Here is a 12,237-nt window from a genome sequence, read left to right on the forward strand (position 1 = left end):
GGGTCCTTCCAAAAAAATTTCTGTTAAAAAATTCCCAGGGGCACCTGGGTGGCTCATTCGGTTAGGCATTAGACTCTTGATTCCGGCTCAGCTCATAATCTCGTGGTTTGTGGGTTTGAGCCCCACACCGGGGTCTGCGCTGTGTGGAGCCTCCTTGGGAGTGTCTCTCTCTCTTCCCCTCTCTCTCAAAATAAATACATAAAGCATTAAAAAAAAAAATTCCCAGGCTTTTCTGGAGACAGGCAAGGGTGTCTCTCAGATATGAGAAAATAGAGCAAGTTTTCTACCTTAAGCCAAAGTCTAATTTTGTAAATTTGGGTTACATTATAAATTGAACTCGGGGCGCCTGGGTGGCGCAGTCGGTTAAGCGTCCGACTTCAGCCAGGTCACGATCTCACGGTCCGTGAGTTCGAGCCCCGCGTCGGGCTCTGTGCTGACAGCTCAGAGCCTGGAGCCTGTTTCAGATTCTGTGTCTCCCTCTCTCTCTGCCCCTCCCCTGTTCATGCTCTGTCTCTCTGTGTCTCAAAAATAAATAAACGTTAAAAAAAAAAAAAAAAATTGAACTCATGTAGTCTATAAGGTGTTTTTGTGGAACATAAGTTTGCTTACTAGACAGTATTTGCCTATTCTGTGTGCCAGTTCTAATCCAGTGTAAGCTTGTGAAGTCTCTGGATATACCGATGAGGAGTCATTATTGGCAAGCAGGTCCTGATGTGATTAGGACCCGTGATGAAGGAAAGACCTGGGATTTTCCAGGGAGCGTATGGATGACTTACTGATCTGAGATTGTAATTCTGCTAAAACCCCCTTTTTACTTTCAGGTACTTTTACCCATTTCCAGTACCGCCTTTACTTTATCAAGTTGAGCTTTCTGTGGGAGGACAGCAGTTCAGTGGGAAAGGAAAGACAAGACAGGCTGCAAAACACGATGCTGCTGCGAAAGCCTTGCGGACCCTGCAAAGCGAGCCCCCACCGGAGAGGCTGGAGGTGAGGCGGGCGGGCGAGCAGGTGAGTGGTAAAGGTGTCCTCTCCAGTGGCTTTTTCTGAGAAGCACTGAGAGCTGTCTGGAATTTTTGTGATTTGACAGCTTGCATGATTTTGTACTCTATGGCCTTTTGGCCTTTCTTCCCCACCCCCCCTTAAAAAAATGTCTTAGCAAGAAAGTCAGATGCCTTCTTTTTCACTCTATGGCATAGTTTTGAGTGAACGTGGTAGAAAGATTGTGACTCAATTGAGTTGTGAAGCACATGCCTGGAGGAATTCTTTGGTGGTAAAGGTTACTCTTGTCAGAACCTGCTGCGGTTTATGGCACCAGCTTAGAGAATTTTCTGAAGCCATTTTTGACCAGCTACTCTGACATACCAGAGTGCTGGTTATCTGTTGCTGCGTAATAAGCCATTATAAACTTTAGTGGCTTAACCACCTGTAGGCATTTATTTTGCTCACAAATCTGCCATTTAGGCAGGGCTTGGCACCCAGCTGGTCTCTCCCCTACACAGCTCTGGCTAAGGTGGCTCCACAGGGGCCAGAGGATCACTTCCAAGATGGCTCCCTCACAAGACTGGTAAGTTGATGCTGGCTGTCTGCTGAGACTGAAGCAGCGGCTGTGGTCCTGAGAGGACCTCAGTTCCTCTCTTAACTACCCTGTGCAGAGACTGCTGACCCACGGGATGGGATGGTGCCGGGTTCCAAGTATCCTAGAAGACAGGAAATGGAAGCAGCTTCCAGTTTTTAAGGCCTGGGCCCAGAAATCCCCCACAGCATTGCTTCTGCTGTATCTATAGGTCAAGTAGGCACAGAGCCCAGATTCAAAAGGAGGAGATACAGAAACTCACTTTTTATAATTAAGCAAAATTCACATAACATAAATTCACAGTTTTAACCAGTTTAAGCGTACGGCTCAGTTGCTTTTATTTGGTACATTGACAATGTTAAGAACCTCACTTCTGGATGAGAAGAGTGTCAGAGAATTTGGGGACCAGGTTTTAAAAATCCCACAGTAAGAATAGGTTTTTAACTCCTTGTGGCTAAATGGGAATTGAGGTCTTAGGAAATCAATGACTGTTTTTCGTTATGGTGTGTTTGCCTTTTCCAGTGTAATCACACATTTTACAATAGAGATAATCTGTTTCCAGGGTCCACTGAGGACCAAATAGAAGAGACTGTCACTTAGAAGAGGGGATTTCATGAAGTTAAAGGGATAAGCTTCTCACTGGTGAGATTTGTTAGAAGCAGTAGGTAGTGTAATTTGAGTCATCTTGGAGGCTTTTCATTTTTTGACTTCGCCGCGGTGCTGATCTAATTGGAGTCAGATGGGCTGGTTGTTTCTCAGCTGCTTCTCGCCAGCAGTTGTTAAACGATCGCTGAGCCCTGGCATGTGGGTTGTCTGCTTCACAACCACTTGAGAAGTTTAAAAAAAATTCCTTGGTCCAACCCACACGATTTCTAATAGGAGTCTGTCTTTTGCCTTTTTTTTTTTTTTTTTTTTTTTTTTTTTTTTTTTTAAGTGTGCTCTTGCAGTAGCTCTAAAGCTCGGTCAGGGTTTGGGAACCACAGGTCCTAAGTCCTAAGTATTATCGGTGCTTCCCCCTCAGGCAGCCACCCCACTTTGAATGCTGCCTGGAAGTACCCACCCTTTTGCTGAAAAGGGAAGGTACCTGATTGGTGTCCCCGGTCTGACCCCATTACCCTGGAGCAGCGAGGTTGGCTCTGGCCTGAGGGCAGAGGCTGGCGCAGATGCACTCTCCTGGGCTGGGTTCCACTGGCTCCTCTGCCGTCTGTATGGAGCTTTGCTGAGAGTAATGTTAAATCTCCTTGTGCTCCTGTTCTCGTTCTGTATGGTTTGAAGTAGAGACATTGCCCTTCAGAAACGGCTCAAGGACTGGGCTCACCCAGTGCTTCAGAAACAAGAGTCATTGAGTCAGATGAGACTTGCTTTGAGATAATAAATGAAACACTTGGCCTCCCACCTCAACCAGGCTTCCTGATAGCTGGGTGGTAGGGCGTAAAGAGACATTTTTAGAAGGGATCTTTAATTTTTTTCTTACAATGAATGTGTGTAAACTATAAAAATTTTTAAATTAAAAAACAAAAATCGTTTATAGATTTGCTGCTTGATGGATGATCACTATTAACATTTTGGTGGGTGTCAGTGCATACGTAAGTAAATACGTGTACCTGTCTAATGACAAAAGTGGGAGGATATTGTATGGTAACCACTTTTTTTCATGGAACTGCTTATCATGAATCTGTTGTCATGCCATTTACTTCGAATTCCTTGGAGGACTCAAGTTCAACTTGCATCTAAACACTTTTTAATAGCTACAGTGTGTTTCATTGTGTAAACATACCAGTTTATGTTTTCAACAGAGGCTTGGTTATTTAGATTGTTTGCAGTGTTCCCTTTTAGAAAATAGGTAGTGAGGAACGTTGTCGTAGTAAATCTTTGTGCATGTCTATGACTATTTTTATGAGCCCAGACATGGAAATAAATATGCCACTTGCATGGCAGTAAATGTGACCAAGTTCTCAGAAGCATGGTGCCACTAAGAAATCTGCCACCAGGGTGAGAGCAGCCTTTTTGCCTGTGGTCTGCCAGTATTGGAAATTGCAGTTTTTTTTAGAGTTTCTTTATCTTGAGAGAGAGGGAGAGAGAGGATCCTAAGCAGGCTCTGCACTGCCAGCATAGAGCCTGATATGGGGCTCAGACTCATGAACTGTAAGATCATGACCTGAGCCAAAACCAATAGTTGGACGCTTAACCAACTGAAACACACAGGCACCCCAGAAATTACAATTTTAAACAAATTGTTGATTTTGCTTTTGAAAGTATGTAGAGCATGTGATTGTGTGATAGATCAATTTGTCTTCTCTAGAACATGGCCAATAAAAAGCCAGCAATTTATATCTATAAAGCAGGGGTTGTCTGGTTCCTTGACAACAGGCATCATGCTAGGCTTTGAGGAAAAATCTGCCCCTTCCATGTTGGGGCTTCATCGAACAGAGCTGACAGATGTTAACATTAGAATCATCAAAGGGTGCAGCGAGTACTAAGGTAGAAAGTAGCAAGTATTAGAAGGGCATCAGATGTCTCTTTTAGATTGGAGTAACGGCGATGCATTCAAGGAAGTTCTTTCTGAGGAAGCATCATTGAAGCAGAGACTAAAGATAAGCAAAAGAACAGCAGGAGCAGCTTGTGCAAAGGTCCTGCCTTGGAAAAATGCCTTTCTTTGGGGTGCCTGGGTGGCTCAGTAGGTTGGGCTTCCGACTTTGGCTTGGGTCATGATCTCATGGTTCACCAGTTTGGGCACCGACCGCATCGGGCTCTGTGCTGACAGTTCAGAGCCTGCAGCCTGCTTCAAATTCCGTTGTCTCCTTCTTTCTCTCTGCCCCTCCATCACCTGTTCTCTCTCTCTCAAAAATAAATAAAACATTAAAAAAATTTTAAAAAAAATGCCTTTATTTTTTTTTTTCCTTTCCTTTCCTTTCTTTTTTTTTTTTTTTTTTTAAATCCAAGGCTGTGGTAATAAAGAATGACTTACTCAGTGTCTGAGCTGTTAGGAGCAAGGTGGCCAATAGCTACAGTATATGTAATAGACAAATAGAGCTGACCTAATGTCCACTAGTAGGGAAGTGGTTAAATAAACAGATGCATTCGTCAGAGGGAGTCCCGAGTGTGGTAGGTCTGTACACATAGGCTTGAAAGGAGGCCCCTAAGGTACGGAGAAGGAGGAGTCAAGAACCAGAGCTGTGATCCTGTTTGTGTTTAATTAAAGTGCCAGCTGCGTGTGTATGTAGGTATGTGTATATCTGTGTGTGGTTGTGCGGTTTCTGTCTTGAAGATTGTATCAAGCTTTAAAAGTTTTCTCTTGGTGGTAGTGGTAGAAGGCCAACTTGAGAAAAAACATTATACTCTTTGAGGGCCTTTCTGGTACTACTTTTGTGAAAATAAATTAGCTCTTCTGGTCTTGTTGTTTTCACTTGGGCCAGGGATGTATTTAGCTGGGGCTTAAACTGAAATTGATTTTCATTATTCTGTCAGGATCCATGGGACCCAGTTTTCATGTCTGAGCTCCTTTTTCAAGCCTTGTAAGGATTGACATTGCAGGACTCGTATTCTTTTCTGGGGATCTTACAAAGAACAAAGGGAAAACGATTTTTTTTTTTTTTAATATTTTCTTTTAATTTTTTTTTTTTAACGTTTATTTTTTTTATTTTTATTTTTAAAAATTTTTTTTTTTCAACGTTTTTTTATTTTATTTTTGGGACAGCGAGAGACAGAGCATGAACGGGGGAGGGGCAGAGAGAGAGGGAGACACAGAATCGGAAACAGGCTCCAGGCTCCGAGCCATCAGCCCAGAGCCTGACGCGGGGCTCGAACTCACGGACCGCGAGATCGTGACCTGGCTGAAGTCGGACGCTTAACCGACTGCGCCACCCAGGCGCCCCAACGTTTATTTATTTTTGAGACAGAGAGAGACAAAGCATGAACGGGGGAGGGTCAGGGAGTGGGAGACACAGAATCTGAAACAGGCTCCAGGCTCTGAGCTGTCGGCACAGAGCCCGACGCGGGGCTCGAACTCAGGGACCGTGAGATCATGACCTGACCCGAAGTCGGCTGCTTAACTGACTGAGCCACCCAGGCACCCCGAGATTTATTTTTTAAGACAGAATAAAACTCCTTCTGCCTGGCAGTGATCGTGTGGGTCCTTTGGACCCTTTTGTAAATCTTCACATTATGGAATCTAAATTTTCCTTTGTCTTGAAACATTTTGCTGTTCGTCATCCATTCCTAAATACACTAAGCAAGACTGAAATAAAAGGAGATGGAATTATGGTGACTCCCCAGGTGGATGATACAGTCGTGAAATAACTCACTGCTGCCCCAGCCTTTGCTGTGCTTAATGCATTGCCTGGCACGCCGCCTCCTTCTTTCAGGAAGATGCAGAAGACAGGGGACACCGTCTTTTCCCTCTGCTGTTAGCTTTCTTTGAACTCAGGTGACAATTTAGAACTTTTCTTTGTGTGCCTCTAATGGCCAAAAGAAGACCATTGGCGGAGGAAGACCTGCCCACTCTTAGATGAGTGAGAAGGTGAACATGGAGGGGCAAGCAGGGCCCAGGACTCGGCGATGGCTGTGGGATTGAGAGTTTCGGCGAATCTCAGCCTGCCGGTCTTCACGTGGGATCGATGGTAGGTTAGCTTCCCCAGACTCAGGAATCGGCGAGTGAACAGTATGTTTCTCTGGGGTCTGAAAAGGAAATGTGTACACTCTTCTGGCCATTCTACAGGAAAGGCTTCATCACACAGTGTTTTATGACAAGAACCTGGAACATCCTGTTTTGATGTTTTAAAAAGGTATATGTGACAACATTTCTTTCATTTTTGTTGTGTGTGATGTTTGGCCACCAGAATTTATTTTTTACCACCTACTGTTCACAAAATAAGTGGGCAAATGCAGAAGGAGGTATGTGTGCAAAGGTGATTGGGAGGATACAGATGATAAAACAATGAAAAAAACTCATTAGCTCCTTTTTTGGGAGGGTTTATAAATCTAAAAATGAAAGCATGTTGGTAGTTATGGAGCAAAGAAGATGGCTGTTCTCCAATAAAATTGTGTCAGTTTCACAAGTAGTGTGTTTTGATGAAACCAGTCCAAGAAGAATCAGAAGTCATGATAAGCTGGAACCCACTGGAGATGGATTTGAAACATGACATCGTTACAAGTGGGCTATGCTCTGGGTTCAGACGTAGCCAGCTGATGGGCGGCATTTAAAGGACCATGCCCATTTTAGGTACATAAATGCCTTCCAGACTACAAATCTGAAATAAAAACTTGGATTTGCTATTTTAAATTCTGATTAAAATCTCTAATGAAAAGATTCTTAGTTGTCCTTTTAGTCTGTATGTTATTTGTAAAATGACTTTAAATATAGAAAAATAAAGAGTGTGTTGAAGCCAGATAGTAAGTAAATGGTTAGGTGAATTTTTTTTTCTGACATACTGAGGGTTAAGCTTGGTTCAGAGTGTTTTTTTTATAATGTTGACTAGATTTTATTGATAAACCATACATTCTGGAATTGATATTAACAGTAATTCCCACTTCGTGAAGATAAGATTAAGGTCCCACTATACTTTTCCCATCTTACTGAGAATGGTATTTGTGGATTGGTTTTGACTCATTTTGCTGCTTTCCAATCCAGTCCAACATTTTGTCCAATCCAGATAATATCAAAATTATTTATGTAAGAGAGCAACATAACGTGACTTCTAAGTACATGTATATCTTTGTTTTCTGTTTTGCATTTTTATGTTATTGGCCGCGTTGTCCCTATTGAAATCCCTTTAGAAACAATGGCATAAAGCAGTGAATCTCCACGATGCTAGTAAAATCAACTGGGGTCTTAAAAAAAAATAAGTACCTATAAATAAAATGGATATCTAAGCCCTACCTGAAAAAACTTGAAGTTAATTTGTCTGGAGTGGGAAGCCAGCATCTGTCCTTGCAAAGCTCCCAAGTGATCCTGCTGCTGCTGTGTTTAAGAAACACTGGCTTACGGTTTAGATTTTTGCAATAGATTGTTATTTTCTGTCAGACTTATGTGGAACCTCAATATAGAGTAGCATTTGATTAGTATAAACTTGTGAGTTTGAATTGTATAATATTTATGAATATAATCAGTGAAAATGATTTATGTGAATTTTCATAACACAAAATTATACCATGTATTGTTTTCGTCCATTACAAAAAACATGGTTGGGAAAGATACATGATTAAGGCTGCCCTGGGAAGGGGAGTGAAAAGGGCTTTATTGTTTTCCTTAAAAAATAAAAATTTGATGTCAGTAGTTCTTAAGGTTGACCTTTGTTAAATCCAGCACAATTGCCTGTTACATTGTTTATCTGTACTTTTCTGAATGTTTGAAATTAAAAGTTAAAACTAATTGGGCTGGTAAAATGAACAACAGATTTGAAAATCGGAGTGCATGCATGGTGGTTGAAGTCTCATTTTAGCCTCAGCACCCAGTTTATTTCTAAATTTTGTTCTGCTTGCATTAACACAGTTACTTAGTATGAGAGTGAACTCTTTGTTTTTAACAGCTCATATACTTAAAAAAAACCTCTGAGGCTGCCTGGGTGGCTCAGTCGGTTAAGTATCCAGCTCTTGATTTCAGCTCAGGTCATGATCTCACGGTTCACGAGTTCAAGTCCTTTATCAGGCTCTGTGCTGACAGCATGGAGCCTGCTTGGGATTCTCTCTCTGCCCCTACCTGCTTGTGCTTGCCCTCCCTCTCCCTCCCTCCCTCCCTCCCTCCCTCTCTCCCTCTCTCTCTCTCTCTGTCTCTCAAAATAAACTTTAAAAAAAAAAAACCTAGATACCGTCAAATAAATAGCTGTCAAGAATTTTTTTGTATGCACAAAAATGAGTACCTATTAGTGCAAGTTAATAGCAAGTTAATATGTTGACGATCTCTAGTGTGTTACTATTTGGTATAAAACATACTTTTCTTGGTTCCTTTTTAAAGATAACCAGGGGCACCTGGCTGGCTCAGTCAGTAGTGTGTGTGTGACCCTTGGTCTCGGAGTTGTAAGTTTGAGCCCCATGTTGGGTGTAGAGGTTACTTAAAAATAAAATCTTGTTAAAAATTTTTAAAAAATGAAATCTTAAACATAAAAGTTACCATCTCAACCATTTCTAGGCGTACAGTTCCGTGGCATCAACTATCACTACTGTCCATTTTCAGAACTTCGTTATCCCACATTGAAACTCTGTACACATTGAAAGTAACTTCCCCTTTGCCACCTCCCCCTGCCCCATCTCCTGGTAACCTCTGTTCTACTTCTGTCTGTATGCATTTGCCCATTCTGGCTGCCGAATATCAGTGGATATTCATCTTTTGTGTCTAGCTTATTTCATTTATCATAATGTTTCAAGGTTCATCCATGTTGTAGCCAGTGTCAGAATTTCATTCCTTTTTAAGGCCGAAGAATATTCCATTGTATGACTATTCCACATTTTGTCCATTCATCAACATGTTGGTGGATGTTTGGGTTGTTTTCACCTTTTGGCCACTGAATAAAGCTCCTGTGAGCATAGGTGGCAGAGTATCTGTTTGAGTCCCTACTTTAGTTCTTTCAAGTATATATATCTAAAAGTGTAATTCTGGATCATACTGTAAATCTGTTTAACTTTTTGAGGAACCACCCGACTGTTTCGCACAAAGGCTGGGCTATTTTACACTCCATCCAGGAAGGCCTGAGGTTTCCTCCACGACCTCGCTAATACTTGTTATTTTCTGTGGGCATTCTTAGGGTGTGAAGGGTGTCTCACTGTGGTTTTGACTTGCATTTCCCCAGTGATGAGTGATGCTGAGCACTGTTGCATGTAGTCCTTGGCCATTTTTCTGTCTTTTTCAGAGAAATGTCTATTCAGGTCCTTTTCCCATTTTTAAATTGAATTGTTTATACGTTCTGGGTATTAATTTTTTATCAGATATGTGGTCTGCACATGTTTTCTCCCATCTGTGGGTTGTCTTTACTTTCGATGCACGGAAGTGTTCGGTTTCAGTGCAGTCCAGTTTACCTGCTTTTTCTTTTGTTGCCTGTGCTTTCCGTCTCATATCCAGAAAGTCACTGCCACATCCAGTGTCCAGATACTTTCTTCCAAGAATTTTACGATTTTAGCTCTTACATTTAGGTCTTAGATCCATTTTGAGTTAATTTTTTGTGTTGTTTTTTTTTAATGTGGAAATTTTTATTATTAAAAAAATTTTTTTTAATGTTTTTACTTATTTTTGAGAGACAGAAAAAGAGCACAAGGCAGGGAGAGGCAGAGAGAGAGAGGGAGACAGAATCTGAAGTGGGCTCCAGGCTCTGAGCTGTGAGCACAGAGTCTGACACGGGGCTCATACAGACCACGAGATCATGACCTGAGCCGAAGTCAGAAGCCCAACCAACTGAGCCACCCAGGTGCCCCCAGGAGATCTCTTTTCCTAAGCACCATTTGTTGAACATACTTCTAAAAATACAGGGTGGGGCTTTAAGTTTGAAACCTATTTAAAAGACAAAATTCAGCGGCGCCTGGGTGGCTCAGTGGGTTAAGCGTCCGATTCTTGATCTCGGCTCAGGTCATGATCTCACTGTCATGAGATCCAGTCCCACGTTGGCTTCAGGCTCTGTGCTAGGTGTGGAGCCTACTTAAGATTCTCTTTCTCCCTCCCCCTTTCCCTCCCAAGCTTGTGCGCGCTCTCAAGAATGAACGAATGAATGAATGGATGAATTTATTTCAAACCAAACTTCTGTGGAGCTCTAGCCTTCCAAGGCATCTTGCTTGAAGATTTCTGGCTGTAAGGATTCACTCATAAAAAGTCAGGCCCTCTTTCTGCTTAGGATTTAAGCAAGAAGAAAAGTATTTTTAGGTTAAAAAGCCACCAGAAATGCTGTGCAAATAGTTTTGACTAGGCAGAGAGTGAAGTGGGAAGAACATCATCATCATGGAAGGAGAGAAAGAATTAGAATGTCTGGGATAAATTTACTTGTACAGGATTATATTCTTGATTGTATTAATGTTTTTTAACTTAGCGTTTCATTTCTTTTAGTTGTAGTTTGAAATACTGATCCAATGTAGGTATAAGATCTATCTGATAAACATAGGGAAATGCACAACAGATACAATCCTGGATAGTCCTACGTTTTGCCTCTTCAGCAGTTTTAGCCACAAGTTCTTGTCCGAAAGTTCTAATCTTGGAAATAGGATTGTACAAATTCCTTGATTAAAGAGTCTCAATAATACGAAGGAAAATTCAGCTCTCTAGCCATGACTTGGCGGGGGAGGGGGTGTTGCTATTACTGAGCTTATCTGGATTCTCATTATCACTACCGCACATCTAGAATTCGTGTTGTCAGCTTGCACAGAGAAGATCTCTGCCCTGTCTAATCCCAGCTCTGGCTGGGGGACTGTAAGTGAACCTTGTTAGAAAGATAGTCTCAGCCTTTGTTCGGCAGACTTCATTAGTTTGCACCTGCGTTTTTGCTGGCAGCAGGAAGTGCGAGATTTTGTATGCAGTTTTGTAATTTGTTGCACTGCATCCTTGTTTTTAAAAAAGTGGATTTCCAGGGACTTTGTGTCCAAATAAGAAGCCTGCATACTTAAGTGGAGAGACTTCTAATTTGGACTTGCCGTGTCCCTCACAGATCTGTCCGTATTCTGACTTTTTCCAAAAGGTAGCTTGCCAGTCCTCAAGGAAAGCTTTGGAAGTCCGTCCCTCTTCCTGAGCAGCTGTGGTGTGGCTGTGCCAGAGTCTGTTAGGTGTGGATTGTTTATGGTGGATTTACGAGGTACAAGCTGACCCAGATTGTTTGTGTTTTGTTTTTTTTTTTTTAAACCTTTTAAATTCACTGACACATGGCACACAAGCGGCCTTGCTCACCGGGTTAGTGCTCACTCCATACAGCTAAGGTTCAGTGCTTTTAAGGTTTATCAGAGCTGGGGTGTTGATGTTTTTTCATAAGAGTTCACTACTAAACAATTTTTCTTCCTTTAGGTGAATGGAAGAGAATCAGAAGAAGAAAATCTCAATAAATCTGAAATAAGTCAAGTGTTTGAGATTGCACTTAAACGGAACTTGCCTGTGAATTTTGAGGTAAGCTTGTTTTACATGTAGGACTCGTTTGGAAAACACTGTTGGCATTCATCATTGGAATTTTTTTTTCCCCCTAAAAAACATTGGAATAATCATCACATACATGTGAACCTTCAGATTTAAGATTCAGACTTTATATTTAGCCAAAAAGCAGTATCGATTCTCTTCTTTTAGGGGTCATTAATTTAGGGACAGCCATGTCCCTCCACACAGTCCTTGGAAGGTCTCGGTAGGTCGGTCAAGCTCCTGGAATGGTTCTGAAGAATATTGTGTTTATGTTCTCATGTGTATTCCGGAGACAGGATCCATTGTTTTCAGAAGACTCTATTACTCCCAAAATGTTAACCTCCCTAAGAGTCCCTAGAAATTGTACAGTGTAGTTGTTAAAAAGGACATCAGTTTTGGGGCACCTGGGTGGCTCAGTCCGTTACTTGGCCAACTTTTTGTTTCGGCTCAGGTCATGATAGCATGGCTTGTGAAATCGAGCCCCACATTAGGTTCTGTGCTGATGCTTGAGATTCTCTCTCTCTGCTCCTCCCCAGCTTGCACACACTCTCTCTCTCAAAATAAATATTTAAAAAAGAAAAAGACATCA

At 41.8% G+C, this 12,237-nt stretch overlaps 1 protein-coding gene across 6 annotated transcripts in view; it reads left to right on the forward strand.

The window, feature by feature from the left end:
- Positions 1-12,237, forward strand: part of STAU1 (staufen double-stranded RNA binding protein 1) — a 54,762-nt gene that overhangs the window by 25,325 nt on the left and 17,200 nt on the right. For 5 of the 6 annotated variants that reach the window (XM_047069708.1, XM_047069707.1, XM_047069705.1 and 2 more), the window contains 2 exons: positions 822-1,008; positions 11,544-11,642. In XM_047069708.1, coding sequence (XP_046925664.1) covers positions 822-1,008; positions 11,544-11,642 — 286 coding nt within the window. The remainder of the gene's footprint in view (positions 1-821; positions 1,009-11,543; positions 11,643-12,237) is intronic. The other variant, XM_047069706.1, reaches the window with a different exon arrangement.

This window comes from Lynx rufus, unplaced genomic scaffold, assembly GCF_022079265.1.
Source record: "Lynx rufus isolate CCGP_SWC_20201006 ecotype Redwood Valley unplaced genomic scaffold, mLynRuf1.p SCAF_8, whole genome shotgun sequence".
Lineage (NCBI taxonomy): Eukaryota > Metazoa > Chordata > Mammalia > Carnivora > Felidae > Lynx > Lynx rufus.